The sequence below is a fragment of the Lampris incognitus genome, chromosome 17, assembly GCF_029633865.1.
Source record: "Lampris incognitus isolate fLamInc1 chromosome 17, fLamInc1.hap2, whole genome shotgun sequence".
Classification (NCBI taxonomy): domain Eukaryota; kingdom Metazoa; phylum Chordata; class Actinopteri; order Lampriformes; family Lampridae; genus Lampris; species Lampris incognitus.
This window is the reverse complement of record NC_079227.1, coordinates 1,148,693-1,168,378: the sequence shown is the minus strand read 5'-3', so window position 1 is coordinate 1,168,378 and position 19,686 is coordinate 1,148,693. Positions and strand designations below refer to the sequence as shown.

Genomic DNA, 19,686 nt, shown 5'->3' with positions numbered 1-19,686 from the left:
CTAATAAATATTCTATTGGTTTTATATCAAAAACCTTTCCACATTACCGTTTCCATCAACCCTCGGATGTCCTGTGGGTCTTCATTATGTCTGCATACTGTAGGCTACTTGTACTTGTTTTACGAGGATTTTTCTTTTGGCGATATCTGTGCTACGAGAACAACTCTGTCACATGTTCATCATGTACTGATGCTGAGATCAGCTGCTTCCATTTTCTGGCTCGTCCGACTTATTCATACCAACCAGAGATGGTGCAGACACAGGGAACAAGATGTAGGATGACACTAAAACCAAAGATGAGTTCAATAAAACATCTCAGAATGAGAAGCAAAATGCAGCTTCACCCTCAGCCTGACCACGCAGTGATTCAGTTCAGATGAGAAGTGTACATGCAGTGCATGTGGATGTAGTCGTCCATCACTCATCTACTGCTGTTCATTTCTACCAGCAAATGATGCAGCAAAGCAAAAGTGACTTTCTTGAATATATAATCACACCGTATAAACAAAAACAATATAAAGAAATTGATACAGATATGTCATTTGGGGCATTTCTTTAAGCAACTTGTCCTAAAACTATTTATCCTATGTAAACATCACACTACACCAACTCTTCTAGATCTGGAGGCTTTAGAAATATTTGTCAACAGGACCTTCAACAGATGCATGTGTTTGCAAAACATGAACTGTAAGCTTGTGTCCACATGAATGATCACACACACACGCACACACTTACCAGTCACACTATTGGATTATACCTGGTAATCAACTCTAAAGCCTGTTCAACAAATATCAATAAAATTCTAAATTTATACAAACAACACAACCTGAAATCCTGGTCAACAAAGGAAATCTAAATCTGTTCAGAAACACTATGCAGGGCTGCTCCATTTTTCTAACCAAATCACTGCAACTGGCCCTAAACAAAAGTTCTCCAGCCAACGCCGTGCCTACTTGCACTAACTCACACATGGTCTCTATGTTAGCTTATGGACCTCTGTCTCGCTACAGCCTCAAATAACTGCTCCTCACTTTCATCCTTCAGCTCTGAAGCCTGGTGTCTTCCTGGTTTGGTCTGGGTAACCTTTCAGAAGACCCAGCTGACTGGGACCCACTGCGGCTCAGTGGTCAATTTCTCCAACACCGAGCGGAGGCTGCGGAAGGCCGCCTCCAGTCCATCATTCACGATGCAGAGGTCAAAGTAGTGTCCATAGGCCCTCTGGATCCGTTCACTCTCATCTACCGTCCTCCTTAACTCGGAGTCCTGTCAGGTGCGACAATGAGGAGGAGGTGGATGATCGTGAGTTATATTACTGGGACTGGTTTACATGTGTACATGTCAGATAATTTGCACGAAATACAACTTCCTGGTACTGCTTTCCTCTTTGCTAAATGTGCTCAACACTTTCTGTCATCAATTTACATGTACCCTGATCTACTGTGTTCATGTTTTTCAGTGCATTTCAGTCTCACCCTACCTTTACTTTTAATCTAAATTATGATGCTATCTTTAATATCTATCTGGTTTCCCAGTCTGTGTAATACAACGAGTCTAAAGAATCCAGACTGATGCTGTGTTGTTTCTAACCTGACAAGATGTGAACACATCGCTCCTCTATTTGTGTCTTTGTACTACCTGTTGATGAACATGTGGCGTTCAAAACCTTGTCGTTGTCTGTCAGACAGTTAAAGGCACTACACTGACTCCTATAGGTTGCTTGGGTCTGAAAACATAAAAGTGTACATGTAAACCGTTAGCGTGCACTCACTGTTAACTGTTTTGTTACAACTCCGGATTCAATGGCCGACCGGTTCATGGCTTTGAGAACCTCGAAATCTGGGGCTTCAATGAACACCACATATGGCAAAAACTCAGAAGTTCGCAGAATCTTTAATGCCTACAGAGAACAATTTTGAAGAACAGAAGACACAACATCACATTTTAATCTAATTTAAAGAACTTAAGTGGTTGGTGCTCAATTACAAAGCAGAGAAGGTGTTGAAAATCCAATCGTCTGATTCATCGACGTAGCATGAGACTGAAGGGATTTGCGCCATATTACCGGTGAGTTCTACTTCCTATTGACATTCCTTTTAATCATACTTAAGTGCAGATGTGCTCAGAAAGAAGACAAGGATTCAACAAGCTAAGCATAAGCCTGGATCTTTAACCCTGGTTTGGTTGAGTGAAGGAATAGAGAGAAGGCAGGAACGAACTAAGTAAGACAAGGGAAATAGGGAGGGAAGATAATAGATGGACAAACTAACAAGTACACAGATGGAGGGAAGTAGGCAGACAGGAAGTTGGCAGGTTTGATATGTATGTAATTTCCTGTACCTGCGGGTTGACGTCGAGGATGCAGGTCTTCCCTGTGTCCACTACCTCATGGATGGAGTTGATCTTGGTACCATAAAGGTTCCCGTCGTACTCTCCGTGCTCCAGGAAACGACCGTTTTTGATGTCACACTCCATCTCACTGCGAGTCATGAAAGAGTACATCTGCCCATCCCTCTCATCCACCTTCGGCTTTCTGGAGGTGACTGGAGGAACAACGCCGTGAGGTGAGAAAGGTCGAGATTGGGCCTAAAATATAGCGCCGGATATCTCAGTTTTCTTGATCTGGTGATTTTATGGTCTTACGGTCATATACAAATACATCAAATATACATCATTAAATACTTATTTTACATTTGGTATAAAAAATAATTTAAATAAGAGATGCAGAACACTCAATTCCAGATATCAGACATGAACACCATTAAAACATCCCGGGTACATCTGCTGCTGATTGCATCGCAGATTATACAGTCCCGTGGAAAAGTATTTGCCCCCTACTTGATTTCCTCTATTTTTGCATATCTGTCACACTGAATGGTTTTAGATCTTCATACAAAATGTAAAACAAGGAAAACCCCAGTAAATGCCAAAAACACCTTTTAAATTATCATTTTGTTTATTGAAGGAAAAAAAGTGATCCAACACCCACATCACCCATATGAACAAGTAATTGCCCCCCTGAATTTAAAAACAGGTTGTGCCACCTTTAGCAACAACAACTGCAACCAAACACTTCCTATAATCAGAGATCAGTCTTTCACATCACTGTGGCGGTATTTTGGCCCACTCTTCTTTGCAGAATTGCTGTAATTCAGCAACATTGGAGGTTTTCAAGCATGAACTGCTTGTTTTAAGATCCTATCATACTATCTCAATGGGGTTCAAGTCAGGACTTTGACTAGGCCACTCCAAAACCTTCATTTTGTTTCTTTTGAGCAGAGGTGTAAAAACCAGGTCCTGAAAGTAAAAGTCCAAACCATGTATTTGCTCCACTCATACACTACACTAGCAGATTCTAGTCAACACCACTCCTCAACTAGGTAGGGAATACTAGCTAATGAATGAAATCACCTGGTTTAGTAACATGGTTGGAGCAAATACCCTGTTTGGACATTTACTTTCTGGACCTGGTTTTTACAACTCTACTTTTGAGCCATTCTAAGGTGGACTTACTCTTGTGTTTTGGATCATGTCTTTGGCCCCTGGACAGTGGTTGCAAGGCATACAAGAGGTGATCTAGCATACAGCAAGCACTGGGCCATACTCTTTACCTGTATGAGCACTCGTGCAGTCCACATTGAAGTGATTGAAGCCATGGACACTTCTAGCTGCATTAACACCCTTAGAAGGTTCTTTGCTATCTGAGGACCCTCTAAGCAGTTGCAATCTGATTGTGGAATCAATTTTATTTGTGCCTGCAATGAGCTTGAGTTTCACAAAGTGGTCAAGGAGTCAAGGGTTCAGAGGTTTGTGAACAGTCAGTGTTGCACATGGGACTTCAACGCACCATATGCTTCTCACATGGGATGAGCATGGGAGCATTTGATTGGAGTGACACAGAGAATCTTGGATTCTATGCTGGCATGCACAGGCTCTTCTGGTCTAGCTCATGAGGTTCTGTGTACCTTAATGATGGAGGTAATGGCCATTATTAACTCCCGGCCCCTGGTGCCAGTTTCCACTGATGGAGACTCACCTGTAATACTTACTCCTGCAATGCTCCTAAATCTGAAAGTTAGTGCACCACCTCCACCTGGAAACTTCAGTGGAGAACATCTCTATCAACAACAATGGCACCAAGTGAAGAGTCTTGTGAACTGGTAGCAGAGGGTGGTATGTAGCAAATTTAGTGAATTCGGGGGGCAGCTGGGGACTGCCGCAGCTGGGACGCGAACCCGGGTCTCCCACACCACGGGCGACTACGTTAACCAGTCGACGAAAGGGTCTGACCTGTTAGCTCTTGGCTAGCGAGTCTATTCATCCATGATCGTTACACCACCCCCTCCTTCGGGAAGCGTGTCCCCGCGCTTCAGCATATAAGTTCCCTCACGCTTCTGGGCGCACGCGCTTCCGATGGCCTCACAGTCTCACCATCCCACTTCTGACACCAATTTAGCGAATTTGGGGGGCAGCCGGGACTCGAACCCGAGTCTCCCACACCACAGGCGACTGTGTTACTGCTCTCATTCTGTGTAAAGAGGAAAGGAACACAACTAAGCAGCCAGCCAAACTCCATCAAAATGAATATCGTAGTCAGGGAGTAGCAATCTATACTCCTAGTGCTTTATTTTCCAACACTGTTGCATTCACAATGAATGGGTAAAACTAAAACTAAAAACAAAGCAGTATTTAAACATAGGCACACATAGACATTAATACAACTTACGTTCAACAGTTGCATCAAATAACAGCATATGCTAAACTAAGCTAGCCTAAAATATAGCAGGCTAGGCTAAATAAACAATTGACTACGTAAACAGTGTAATCTAAGCTAACTTGCACACCGAAAACACATGCTCATCTGAAATCAGGCCCCATGTATCTCCACCACACAAATTCCCAAAAATAATCAAACAATAAACTATAATATGTGATGGACAAATACTCACCGACAATGCTTCCGAAGGCAACACAGGACACAAGCGAGGATTACAGTGGGTGTTTTGCTGCATGTCCCGCTGGCGATATTATGAACCCTACATAGGCCTCGCCAAAATCCCGTTTCTGGCTTTGTCACGTGTGCGCCACCGTAGCAACGCGAAAATATGTTGTTATGGGGTTAGCGCTCATCAAGGAAACGCTGTACACCCACAATTTAACCTGTCTAAGTTATCCACAATCAACATTAACGTTTTTAACTCAATCTTTGCTTGCTCCACGTTTGAGCATAGGATACTTCACCCCTTATCATGACTACAAACAAAACGAGCTCCTATATTGTAGTAATATGACTTTTACATTTATACACAGGTAACAACTTACTGATCAGCTTTCTTAAATGTGAGAAAGTCTATTTATTAGATATATGTTCATGTTCAGACAACTAACGTTACTTACCTCCGTTCTGTTGTTGACAGCCAGCAGTCCAAAATTACAAAAGCAGCCAGCTGTCCAAAATTGCGAAAAATACAAAATTACAAAATTGAAGGTAGCTAACGTTAGCTTTGCTTCGCACCGAGTTGATAGTTGATTGTTTCCTTAGCAACACAGCGGAAATCCGGCGTCCGTTCGCGAGATTTGGGACAGGGTACGGGATTTTGGCGAGGGCTATGTAGGGTTCATAATATCGCGTCCCGCTGACTTCTTGGCAAACTAAAATGGCCGACTTCCTTTCTTAGGACAAAGGAAGCACTACTGGCTTTCCAAATAAAAGCTCCACTTTCAAAATAAAAGTTCCAAAAGCAGGTTGCATCTACTATACTCGGAATACAAGACACTCCCCGCCTGGAATCTGTCAAGATTCCACATACGTCCATCCATCCATCCATCCATTATCTGAACCACTTATCCTGCTCCCAGGGTCGCGGGGATGCTGGAGCCTATCCCAGCAGTCATTGGGTGGCAGGCAGGGAGACACCCTGGACAGGCAGGGAGACACCCTGGACAGGCCACCAGGCCATCACAGGGCCAACACACACACACACACACATTCATACCTAGGGACAACTTAGTACGGCCAATTCACCTGACTTACATGTCTTTGGACTGTGGGAGGAAACCGGAGCCCCTGGAGGAATCCCATGTAAACACGGGGAGAACATGCAAACTCCACGTGTAGTGTGGTTCTCTGCGTTGTGTAGTTTGTTGGTGTGACTGACGACGCTACAACGACCAGGTAGATGATATCGTATTTATTGCAATCAGGAGCCTATATGAAAACAGTACACAGCAGAGAATATACAGGTCTCCTTCTGCATGCAGTGCCCACAGCCGTCTCTTTCAAAGTCCAGTGTAAAGGGCACAAAACTACACACACTCACTGTGACACTGAATTATTTTTTCATTACAAGTTCTTTTTGTTAACATACATGATACAAAATCCTTATAAAATGGTGTACAAAATAGTTTGCAATTCTACCTTTAAAATAAAGAAAAACATAAAATCAAAATAACAACCCCCCCCATACCTGTATGAAAACAGTACGCAGCAGAGAATATACAGGTCTCCTTCCGCATACAGTGCCCACAGCCTGCACCCGATTCACCAACAACGCTATTTTCAGGACGAGTGGGCAACAGCACCCTCTAGTGGACACCCTAACAATGCACTACCACACTAGAACGACATGTGCGGTTACCGTCACATTTTCTACACTTTAAATCCACGTAAATGAACAGAATAGTTGAGAATTGCAACACAAAACACGAACTAGTTAACAGTTATTACCATTACCGTCGGTGGTAAATGAGAAACCGTATTTACAGAGTAATTTACCAAAAGTCTAAACAGCACACAGAATACACACCGCCCCTCTCAAGGTGCAGAGGGAAGGGAAGGCACCAGGCGCCACCGAGGAGCTTCCGCCACAGCGGAAGAGTCCATTATATCACAGCTTCCGCATAACGCCAAATATCAGCTTTGAAATGTCATGACCGGATTCCATCAACTGTATAATGACTTCCGAAATGGACTTTGACCGTTAGATACGTACTAGTGCGTTGTAAGAAGTTAATATGAAACCAGGAAGTCACCCACATAAACAAAACCAGTTGGTATCGTCCTTTGCGCCAGAACTTCCGCTCTGTCACCTTTCACAATAAGAGGCCAGTCATTCTTATAATGCTTATCAAATTAAAGACTCAGTCCACAATCTAGCGTAACAACATCACTCTGCTACACCCACAGAGAACGCCCCGGGGTGACCCACCAAGGATGGACTACCCCAGGGCTCGAACCCAGGACCTTCTTGCTGTGAGGCGACCGCGCTAACCACTGCGCCACCATGCCGCCATTCCACATATGTGTAACCTCAAAATTTACAAAGTTGAATCCAGCCCTACTTCTTCAGAAGAAGCATGATCTCAGTTACTGGTCGGGGGAACCTCTTAGTTGTCCCCGTTTTGGTCACCTTGAGCTCAACCTTGCGAATTTCTCCATCATCACTAGGGAAGATGCTTGAAACAAGTGCCATGGGCCAGTCGTTCCGGGCTGCTTGACTGTCCTTGAGCAGTATGACGTCACCAACCTGGATTTTAGGGCGTGAATCTTGCTGTTTGTGTCACATTTGAAGTGTCTGCAGATATTCTCATTTCCAGATATTCCAGAACCGGTCCGCGAGATTCTGCACTTGGCGCCATTGCTGTTGATAGAGAATTTTCCACTGAAGTTTCCAGGTGGAGGCGGTGCACTAACTTTCTGAGTTAGGAGCATTTCAGGAGTAAGTATTCGAGTAGTAGTATTATTAATTAGCATTATTAAAGCATCTGTATTTACAGTGAAATTTGATTTGTTATTAATACTGTGTCTATTTAAATTTCGTATCCACTGATGTGAATTTTCTCTTAGTAAACCCACTTTTATTATTTGTGAAAAAATATTTCCATTCTTCCATGAAGATTCTGCAGCACTCAACACACCATAAAGCTACCAAGTCATTTCCAATTTGTCAAAGAAATAATTTATTGTAAATTTCTCTTTTTACTGTCTTTTTTAAATCAAATTCAATACTCCCGGTATGCATTGTATCGGTATTGTATATCCCTTTAACTCTTTTGTATCGTTGCCTTGCAATAAAAAAAAAAAATCGGCCGTCCCGGCCTCTGCTCCGCCCCCTCTGCTGATCCAGGAGGGCTGCAGACTACCACATGCCTCCTCCCATACATGTGGAGTCACCAGCCGCTTCTTTTCACCTGACAGTGAGGAGTTTCACCAGGGGGATGCAGCGCGTGGGAGCATCACGCTATTTCCCCCAGTTCCCCTCCCCCCCGAACAGGAGCCCTGACTGACCCAGAGGAGGCGCTAGTGCAGCGACCAGGACACATACCCACATCGGGCTTCCCACCCGCAGACACAGCCAATTGTTTCTGTAGGGACGCCCGACCAAGCCGGAGGTAACACGGGGATTTGAACCGTCGATTCCCATGTGGGTGGGCTACGGAATAGACCGCCACACCACCCGGACTGCCATTGAGCCATTTTCCACCCATGAAGTGCCAATTTTTATCAGTTTGGTAAGAAATGTTAATATTAACACTAGCATTGAAGTGTCATCGCCGTACAGTAATACTCTGTTTGCAGCTCTTTAAAACTACCGACCATCTCAGCTGTGCCTGGAACAGGGTCAGCTGGTCTTGGATAACCTTTTTCCTTAAATAAACAAAATTGTCATTAAAAGCTGAATTTTGTGTTCACTCAAGTTGATCTTGTATTAATTTTTGCATGAAGGTATGAAACGTCCAGGGTGTCTCCCTGCCTGCCGCCCAATGACCGCTGGGATAGGCTCCAGCATCCCCACAACCCTGAGAGCAGGGTACGCGGTTTGGATAATGGATGGATGGATGGATGGATATGAAAACAGTTGAGTGTGACAAACATGCAAAAATACAGGAAATTAGTGAAGGGGTAAATACTGTTTCAAAGCCCCGTATGTCCAAATCCTGAAGCATGCAGAGCAGCTGAGCAGCTGAGCAGGCCAGTGTGTGCTGGCAGGGACTTACAGGGGACGGTGGTCCCATACCGCAGCGCCTCTGACACTAACAGTTTGTTCTTGAGACTGCGTCGACCGACACCTTGCGCTCCAATCAGAACCAGCGTCTTCCTCCTGAAGGCCGGGACCTTGGCCACCTCCTCGTAGATCCGCAGCTCATGACGGTCAAACTCTGGTGAGATGACAGAGTCAAGGCTTTAACTCCCGAATGAGGACAAAACACCCATTCTCAAAGAGGTATTGCTGGTGTAAAGGACATTTTACACTGCGATTACAGTTATAAAACACTGATAAATCTCAGGTAGCATTCCTTTCCCTACATGGAAAGATTTATAAACAATTAAAATGAAAGATTAGAACACAACACAACACAACACACTGTATAAGGTGGCATTTTCTAAATTACATATCAAATCCATTCATAAGCAGAATCACATGTTGAAAGGAAGGTTTTAATTACCTGCATTTTTGGTTGTCAAATACATCATCTTTTTCTTCTTCTTACCACCCATTCCAGCACAAAGAGGACCTGGAGGCAGACGATACACAACCAAAAGAAAGAAAGAAAGAAAGAAAGAAAGGACAATTATGGATGTCAAGTACTGCAATTTTATCTGTTGCGTCCTGCCCCTTGATGGTAAGTCATTTGCCATTCAGAGTCAATAGAGGGACTCGACCACTGGGTGGCGGTGCACACCAACAAAAGCCAGTCCATTAACTGCTCAGGAAAAAGCAGGTGTCTCCTGAAACTCCAGGAAAGACGGCAGACGAGCCGAGCTCACAGGAAGCATGGCAGACGTGCAGGAAAGCACCACGACGTGGCAGCTCTGCCAAACTTCGAACTGCTGCACACATACAAGAGATAAGAAACATAAAATATCTGCAATAAAAAGTCGAAAGTCTAAACAACGTAAGTGTAAAATATAAGCAGTATAAGATACAACTTACGAGGTGCAAAAACATCAGCAAAACACAGTACAGTAAGGTACAGTAGCTAGTATAGTAAGGTACAGTGGCTAGTATAGTAAGGTACAGTAGTTATTACAGTAAGGTACAGTAGTTATTAGAGTAAGGTACAGTAGCTAGTATAGTAAGGTACAGTAGTTATTACAGTAAGGTACAGTAGCTAGTATACTAAGGTACAGTAGCTAGTATATTAATATACAGTAGTTATTACAGTAAGGTACAGTGGCTAGTATAGTAAGGTACAGTAGTTATTACAGTAACGTACAGTACTTAGTATAGTAAGGCACAGTAGCTAGTAAAGTAAGGTACAGTAGTTAGTATAGTAAGGTACAGTAGTTATTACAGTAAGGTACAGTAGCTAGTAAAGTAAGGTACAGTAGCTAGTATAGTAAGGTACAGTGGCTAGTATAGTAAGGTACAGTACTTATTACAGTAAGGTACAGTAGCTAGTATAGTAAGGTACAGTGGCTAGTATAGTAAGGTACAGTAGCTAGTATATTAACATACAGTATTTATTACAGTAAGGTACAGTAGCTAGTATAGTAAGGTACAGTAGCTAGTATATTAACATACAGTAGTTATTACGGTAAGGTACAGTGGCTAGTATAGTAAGGTACAGTAGTTATTACAGTAAGGTACAGTAGTTATTACAGTAAGGTACAGTAGCTAGTATAGTAAGGTACAGTGGCTAGTATAGTAAGGTACAGTAGCTAGTATATTAACATACAGTATTTATTACAGTAAGGTACAGTAGCTAGTATAGTAAGGTACAATAGTTATTACAGTAAGGTACAGTAGTTATTACAGTAAGGTACAGTGGCTAGTATAGTAAGGTACAGTAGTTAGTATAGTAAGGTACAGTAGTTAGTACAGTAAAGCACAGTAGCTAGTATAGTAACGTAGAGTACTTAGTACAGTAAAGCACAGTAGCTAGTATAGTAAGGTACAGTAGCCAGTATAGTGAGGTACAGTAGTTAGTACAGTAAGGCACAGTAGCTAGTATAGTAAGGTACAGTAGTTAGTACAGTAAAGTACAGTAGCTAATATAGTAAGTTACAGTAGTTAGTATAGTAAGGTACAACAGTTATTACAGTAAGGTACAGTAGTTAGTATAGTAAGGTACAGTAGTTAGTATAGTAAGGTACAGTAGTTAGTACAGTAAAGCACAGTAGCAAGTATAGTAAGTTACAGTAGTTAGTATAGTAAGGTACAGTAGTTAGTACAATAAGGTACAGTAAGGCACAGTAGTTAGTATAGTAAGGTACAGTAGTTAGTACAATAAGGTACAGTAAGGCACAGTAGTTAGTATAGTAAGGTACAGTAGCTAGTACAGTAAGGCCCAGTAGTTAGTATAGTAAGGTACAGTAGCTAGTACAGTAAGGTACAGTAGTTATTACAGTAAGGCACAGTAGTTAGTATAGTAAGGTACAGTAAGGTACAGTAGTTAGTATAGTAAGGTAATCCAAAGGAGTTGAATACAGGATAACCATGACCTGGATGAATGAGAACATTCACAGACATCTTAGTATAGTAAGGTACAGTAGTTATTACAGTAAGGTACAGTAGCTAGTATAGTAAGGTACAGTAGTTATTACAGTAAGGTACAGTAGTTATCACAGTAAGGTACAGTAGCTAGTACAGTAAGGTACAGTAGTTATTACAGTAAGGCACAGTAGTTAGTATAGTAAGGTACAGTAAGGTAGAGTAGTTAGTATAGTAAGGTAATCCAAAGGAGTTGAATAGAGGATAACCATGACCTGGATGAATGAGAACATTCACAGACATCTTAGTATAGTAAGGTACAGTAGTTATTACAGTAAGGCACAGTAGCTAGTACAGTAAGGTACAGTAGTTATTACAGTAAGGTACAGTAGTTAGTATAGTAAGGTACAGTAAGGCACAGTAGTTAGTACAGTAAGGTACAGTAGTTAGTATTGTAAGGTACAGTAAGGTACAGTAGTTAGTATAGTAAGTTACAGTAGCTAGTAAGGTACAGTAGTTAGTATAGTAAGGTAATCCAAAGGAGTTGAATAGAGGATAACCATGACCTGGATGAATGAGAATATTCACAGACATCTTAGTACAGTAAGGCACAGTAGCTAGTAAAGTAAGGTACCGTAGTTATTACAGTAAGGTACAGTAGCTAGTACAGTAAGGTACCGTAGTTATTACAGTAAGGTACAGTAGTTAGTACAGTAAGGTACAGTAGTTATTACAATAAGGCACAGTAGCTAGTACAGTAAGGTACAGTAGTTATTACAGTAAGGTACAGTAGTTAGTATAGTAAGGTACAGTAGCTAGTAAGGTACAGTAGTTAGTATAGTAAGGTACAGTAGTTAGTACAATAAGGTACAGTAAGGCACAGTAGTTAGTATAGTAAGGTACAGTAGCTAGTACAGCAAGGTACAGTAGTTAGTATAGTAAGGTACAGTAAGGCACAGTAGTTAGTACAGTAAGGTAAAGTAGTTAGTATAGTAAGGTACAGTAAGGTACAGTAGTTAGTATAGTAAGGTACAGTAGCTAGTAAGGTACAGTAGTTAGTATAGTAAGGTAATCCAAAGGAGTTGAATAGAGGATAACCATGACCTGGATGAATGAGAACATTCACAGACATCTTAGTATAGTAAGGTACAGTAGTTATTACAGTAAGGCACAGTAGCTAGTACAGTAAGGTACAGTAGTTATTACAGTAAGGTACAGTAGTTATTACAGTAAGGTACAGTAGTTAGTACAGTAAGGTAAAGAATAAAGGTGTTAGCCCTGAAATAGGTGAACAGTCGACTATTCACCCTGCCACAGCTTTCTACTGTGTCTCCACTCCAGATCGCTTAATACTACATGTAAACCTGGTTTAAAACAAACATGTGAATAAAAAGACATTTATCCATCCCCCTGTATAATAAAGCAAGTTGGCAACTGAAGAGTAAGATGCATTTAAAGATAAAGAAGGATATTCATAACAGTAATTTACGACTAAAATAATGTCTGAAATGCGCAATCATTGTTTAAAATAACACACCTGTCAGCTACTGTGCCACAAAACTGAAATACACAACAGCTCTTTGAAATATTAAATCGACGTCTAAGTCATAGATTAAACAGTTTCAAACGCCTCCATCCAAAACAAAAGAAAAGAAAAAACCCTCTTTAAATACTGTATTCACCACACGATCTCAGCAGGCACCAAGTGTGCCCAACATGCCTGTGGACAGATGTGCCCTTTGAGAGCTCCAAGGTCAGAACTGTCGTCTGCCCTCCACAGGGGCTGAAGGGCAGACGGCAAGCAGTGACTCACCAGCTGCTCTGTTCCTACCTGGTTAGAAACGAAAAAGGGCTTGGATTCATACTGTTCATTGCCAACCACTTCCCCGCTGCCCTGTGGGAAGTCTGTTTAGCCAAAGGCTAGGGGAGCACACCTGAGAGAAAAGCAACATGTTTGGTGGCACACACTAGGTGGTTCTTCGACAGTCTGGAGTTTCTGGCAGCCTCCTGCAGTCATGAAGGGTGACTGGTCATCCTGGATAAAAGCCCTTGCCACCAGGACCAACCTGTCACGGCAAAGACAGTGCTACTGAGGACTGCGCACCCCCTGTGGAACTCTAAAAACCTCCTTCCGTAGGTCTCCACCTCTGACCATGGTGTACAATATCCGACCTTATACCCGCTGAAGTCTGGTGGCGCTGGGGTGTCTTGCAACAGGAGAAGGGTAGAATTGCCCTGGGAGCTTCTAATCAGAGCCCTGGACATCAGCAGCATGGGGTATATGGTCGCTAGTGCTGTGATTGAGTGGCAGCTGCTTTTGACAGAACCCTTGTGACTGAGCAGCCCTGTTTTGGGACCACACAGCTCACCACAAATGGGGAGGGGCCTAGAAAAGGTGGCCTAAAAATTGTCCACTCAACCAACCTCCTGGGTAGGTTACCGTGCCTACCGGGAATTCCATCCAGTGGTAAAAACAAGAAAATGATCCCATTCAAGTTGGCATCACGGAGTGTTAGGACGCTCCTTGATAATGATGGCGACAGACCACATTGAAGGACTGCGCGGACTGCTGAGGAACTGAGACGCTACAACGTGGACATGGCTGGTCTCAGCGAAACCAGGCTCCTGGGTGAAAGCTCCATGAGAGAGGAAGGAGGAGGGTCCACCCTTTTTTTGGAGAGGCTATCCCCTTGGCGAACAACACCAGCATTTGTTTATTTGTTTATTTATCAGGATCCCCATTAGCTGTGCCCTAAAGCACCACTAGTCTTACGGGGGTCCACATAAAAACAATACATGTACTACATACATACATTTAATACATACATACATTTAATACACACGACAGAGAGAAACAAAAACAAAACAAACAAAAACAGCAAAAACCTACATTAAACTTTACAGTACACACAAGTCCTCATCCAACAGCAAAGACACATACACACATCATTCCAACGTACAAACTGTTGACACCATCCAGGCTGTAGAACTCCGCTCCAGTCACACCTCACCCTGTCCTGCATGTGTGTGTGTGCGTATGACCATGTATTTTGCATCCTACAACTATAACATTCCCAGGTGTTTCTTTATCTGCTGTTTAAATAGTGATTTGTGTGTCAGTCTAGTCGTTGGCAGTGGTAAGGGTCTCCATGCTTTCATTGGTCTGTATTCTGCCGGACGCTTCAGAAAATTAGTGTTTGGCTTAGGAAGTGAAAACCGGCCTTCTGTTGCCTGTCTAGTGGCATATGTACACTACCGTTCAAAAGTTTGGGATCACCCAAACAATTTTGTGTTTTCCATGAAAAGTCACACTTATTCACCACCATATGTTGTGAAATGAATAGAAAATAGAGTCAAGACATTGACAAGGTTAGAAATAATGATTTGTATTTGAAATAAGATTTTTTTTACATCAAACTTTGCTTTCGTCAAAGAATCCTCCATTTGCAGCAATTACAGCATTGCAGACCTTTGGCATTCTAGCTGTTAATTTGTTGAGGTAATCTGGAGAAATTGCACCCCACGCTTCCAGAAGCAGCTCCCACAAGTTGGATTGGTTGGATGGGCACTTCTTTGAGCAGATTGAGTTTCTGGAGCATCACATTTGTGGGGTCAATTAAACGCTCAAAATGGCCAGAAAAAGAGAACTTTCATCTGAAACTCGACAGTCTATTCTTGTTCTTAGAAATGAAGGCTATTCCATGCGAGAAATTGCTAAGAAATTGAAGATTTCCTACACCGGTGTGTACTACTCCCTTCAGAGGACAGCACAAACAGGCTCTAACCAGAGTAGAAAAAGAAGTGGGAGGCCGCGTTGCCCAACTGAGCAAGAAGATAAGTACATTAGAGTCTCTAGTTTGAGAAACAGACGCCTCACAGGTCCCCAACTGGCATCTTCATTAAATAGTACCTGTTAGAGCCTGTTTGTGCTGTCCTCTGAAGGGAGTAGTACACACCGGTGTAGGAAATCTTCAATTTCTTAGCAATTTCTCGCATGGAATAGCCTTCATTTCTAAGAACAAGAATAGACTGTCGAGTTTCAGATGAAAGTTCTCTTTTTCTGGCCATTTTGAGCGTTTAATTGACCCCACAAATGTGATGCTCCAGAAACTCAATCTGCTCAAAGAAGTGCCCATCCAACCAATCCAACTTGTGGGAGCTGCTTCTGGAAGCGTGGGGTGCAATTTCTCCAGATTACCTCAACAAATTAACAGCTAGAATGCCAAAGGTCTGCAATGCTGTAATTGCTGCAAACGGAGGATTCTTTGACGAAAGCAAAGTTTGATGTAAAAAAAATCTTATTTCAAATACAAATCATTATTTCTAACCTTGTCAATGTCTTGACTCTATTTTCTATTCATTTCACAACATATGGTGGTGAATAAGTGTGACTTTTCATGGAAAACACGAAATTGTTTGGGTGATCCCAAACTTTTGAACAGTAGTGTATATGATTCTGAATTGTGTTTTAACTGATTGTACTGATGTGATGGAGTTTTGTATTGTAAAACCTTCCCTATTGAAGATGGAAGTGCAGCATTCATTCTGTCCTCAACTTTTAAGCATTGTAGACAGAAGTGCATGCTGTTGATGTTAGTATTGTATGGACATTGGAGAGCAAGGCGTGCTGCCTAGTTCTGTAGCAACTGGAGTTTGCTTAAATCTTTTTTCATGGCATTCGCCCATATTATTTGGCAATAGTCAAGCTGTGAGAGAACAATAATGTTTATTACCATTTTAGTCAATTCTGGTGTAAGGTATTGTCTGCATCGCCTTACCACTGCCAATGCCTTACCCATTCTGTTTACAACTGTGTCAATGTGTTTTGACCAGGACAGCTTATTATCAAGAATGATGCCCAGGAGCTTAGTTAGTGCTTTATTTATAGAGTTTTAGCTCTGGCTCTTTCCTAAGACAATGATTTGAACCAAATATAATGCTTTTCGTTTTGGTTGTGTTAAGTATCAGTTTGTTTTCAAAGACCCATTTCCCAATTATATCTAGCTCCCTATTCCAGATGACATTTAACTCAGCAGGTGTTGTTGCTGATGCATACACTGTAGTGTCATCAGCATACATCGTTAATTTAGCATCTTTTAGTACAAGAGGTAAATCATTTGTAAAAATGGAGTACATAAGTGGACCTAGGCAGCTTCCTTGAGGAATTCCACACTCTATAGATGCACTATCTAAGTAATCTCCATTAAACAAGACTCTATGTGAGCTATGCATCAAATAACTTTCCATCCAGGCCATTGCAGATGGTCTAAGACCATAAGACTCCAGCTTTTCAAGAAGGAGCTTGTGGTAAATTACATCAAATGCTGCTGGAAAACGACTGCACCACAGATCATTTTGCTGTCCAAATCTTTGTACCAGTCATCTGTCATTTGGGCTAGAGCTGCACATGTAGAATGTCCCTTTCTATAGGCATGCTAGAAATCTGTTATCAGATTATTTGCTGAGAAGTATTCTTGTATTTGATCAAAAATTGCCTTCTCAAAGATATTACTTATAGTTGATAGCAAGCTAATGGGGTGGCTGTTGTGGCCACTAAATGATGTTTTCTTATCTTTAGGCAATGGTATGACTTTTGCTTCCTTCCAAGCTTGTGGAAAGATCGATTGTTTCAGGCTGGTATTCATTATGCGACAGATAGGGTGTGCAATATAATTAACAGCTATTCAAATCAGTTTATCATCTATATTATCAATTCCTGGTATTGGACTGGTAATCAAGAACAGCATTCTACCCAGCCTCACTGAAACACCCACTCGACTAAGTGAGAGGCTAATGACCCTCTGTATCCCCCTAGCAAAGGCACGCTATGCCACTCTGTTAAGTGCATATGCACCAACACTACCATCTGACAATGGTGTGAAGGACAGCTTCTACCAGCAACTAGATGAGGCCCTTCATCATATCCCAAAAAAGGACAAGGTCCTTCTTCTGGGAGACTTTGATGCTAGGGTAGGAAAGAACAATGGTCTGTGGAGTGCAGCATTGGGTAGGCATGGGGTTAGTCAGGTTAATGCAAATCATCTGAGGCTGTTAACACTCTGTGCAGAGCATGACCTCACCATCATGAACACACTGTTTCAGCAGAAGGCCAAATGCAAAACATTCCTGGATGCAGCCACGATCTAAACACTGGCAGCTGATTGACTATACCATAACAAGACGTACTGGCACTAGTGATGTCTTGCTGACCCGGGCCATGAGTGGTGCAGAATACTGGACGGATCACCACCTGATTATGACCAAGCTCCGTGTCAAAGTGTGCCCCCCACTGCGTCTCAAGAAATCCATAAAAAAGCAACTGAACTGTGCTAAATTGAAGTCAGGCCCAGCACGGAATGAGTTCCATTGCTCTGTAGGCATGATGGCACCAGAGTTTGAGGCCATTCTGAGTTCTGACAATTCCATGGATCAGAAATGGACCTCCCTAACCTCACTGCTACATCAAGCTGCAATCGACTCTATAGGCTACAGAGCCAGAAAACATCAGAACTGGTTTAACGAGAACTCTTGACATCATCACATCCCTGCTGGAAACCATGAATAGGGCACACATGGCTACTCTCAACTGCCCTGCATCCACCATCTTTCAGCAGCAGTGGCAAATAGCACATAAGAAGAAGGTATAAACAACATTGTGCCACGCTGCAAAATACATTGTAGATGAACAAAGCTAACCAGATTCAATCATATGCTGACAGAAATGATATGCACAACTTCTACAAATATATAAAGACTATATATGGACCTAGGAACTGCTCTATCACACCCTTAAAATCAGCAGAAGGACTAACATCTCTGAAAGACCAAAAGTGGATCCTGGCAAGGTGGGCTGAACATTTTGAAGGCCTACTTAACAAGCACTTACCAACTGACCAATCCATCCTTGAAGAGCTGCCGATTCGTCCTCCCATCCCAGACCTTGATCACTTGCCAACTTTTCAAGAAGTACTTACAGCCATCAACTCCCTCAAGAGCAATACGTTCCCTGGCAGTGATGGTATCTCAGCAGAACTCCTAAAACAAGGAGGATACTTGTGCTCCAGAATGATCTATCAGTACATTCTGCAGGTCTGAGACCAGGAGAGTGTCCCCCAACAATGGAGGGATGCTAAAATTGTCACCAGGTATAAAAACAGGGGTGACAAGTCCATCTGCGGCAGCAGTCATGGCATATACCTACTAGCTGTTGCACACACACACACACACACACACACACACACACACACATATATATATATATATATATATATATATATATATATATTACATTACAGGATGCCTCAAGAACGCCTGCCACATCTACATATATATATATATATATATATATATATATATATATATATATATATATATATCAACGCGGATACAGGAAAAAAGATTTTAATACATTGCAGTACAGGCCTGTTTCGTGCGTCTCACACTCATCAGCTGCACTCATCAGCGTCTCGCACTCATTAGCTGCTGATGAATGCAAGACGCACGAAACAGGCCTGTACTGCAATGTATTAAAATCTTTTTTTCTGCATGAGTGTTGATATTCCGCTCATCATTTGTCGAGCATTCAACACATTGACGGTTTCAGAAAAAAAATGCTATAAGTGTGTGTATATAGATATATATATATACACTCACCGGCCACTTTATTAGGCACACCTGTCCAACTGCTCGTTAACGCAAATTTCTAATCAGCCAATCACATGGCAGCAACTCAATGCATTTAGGCATGTAGACATGGTCAAGACGATCTGCTGCAGTTCAAACCGAGCATCAGAATGGGGAAGAAAGGTGATTTAAGTGACTTTGAACGTGGCATGGTTGTTGGTGCCAGACGGGCTGGTCTGAGTATTTCAGAAACTGCTGATCTACTGGGATTTTCACGCACAACCATCTCTAGGGTTTACAGAGAATGGTCCGAAAAAGAGAAAATATCCAGTGAGCGGCAGTTCTGTGGGCGAAAATGCCTTGTTGATGCCAGAGGTCAGAGGAGAATGGCCAGACTGGTTCGAGCTGACAGAAAGGCAACAGTAACTCAAATAACCACTCATTACAACCGAGGTATGCAGAAGAGCATCTCTGAACGCACAACACGTCGAACCTTGAGGCAGATGGGCTACAGCAGCAGAAGACCACACCGGGTGCCACTCCTGTCAGCTAAGAACAGGAAACTGAGGCTACAATTCGCACAGGCTCACCAAAATTGGACAATAGAAGATTGGAAAAACGTTGCCTGGTC

At 42.3% G+C, this 19,686-nt stretch overlaps 1 protein-coding gene across 4 annotated transcripts in view; it reads right to left on the bottom strand.

The window, feature by feature from the left end:
* Positions 1 to 1,086: 1,086 nt before the first annotated feature.
* The window catches only part of mpp2b (MAGUK p55 scaffold protein 2b), a 94,764-nt gene continuing 76,164 nt past the window's right edge, over positions 1,087 to 19,686 (bottom strand). For all 4 annotated transcript variants that reach the window (XM_056297413.1, XM_056297411.1, XM_056297410.1 and 1 more), the window contains 5 exons: positions 9,445 to 9,513; positions 8,995 to 9,156; positions 2,338 to 2,540; positions 1,769 to 1,897; positions 1,087 to 1,263 (listed from right to left, as the gene is read on the bottom strand). In XM_056297413.1, coding sequence (XP_056153388.1) covers positions 1,087 to 1,263; positions 1,769 to 1,897; positions 2,338 to 2,540; positions 8,995 to 9,156; positions 9,445 to 9,513 — 740 coding nt within the window. The remainder of the gene's footprint in view (positions 1,264 to 1,768; positions 1,898 to 2,337; positions 2,541 to 8,994; positions 9,157 to 9,444; positions 9,514 to 19,686) is intronic.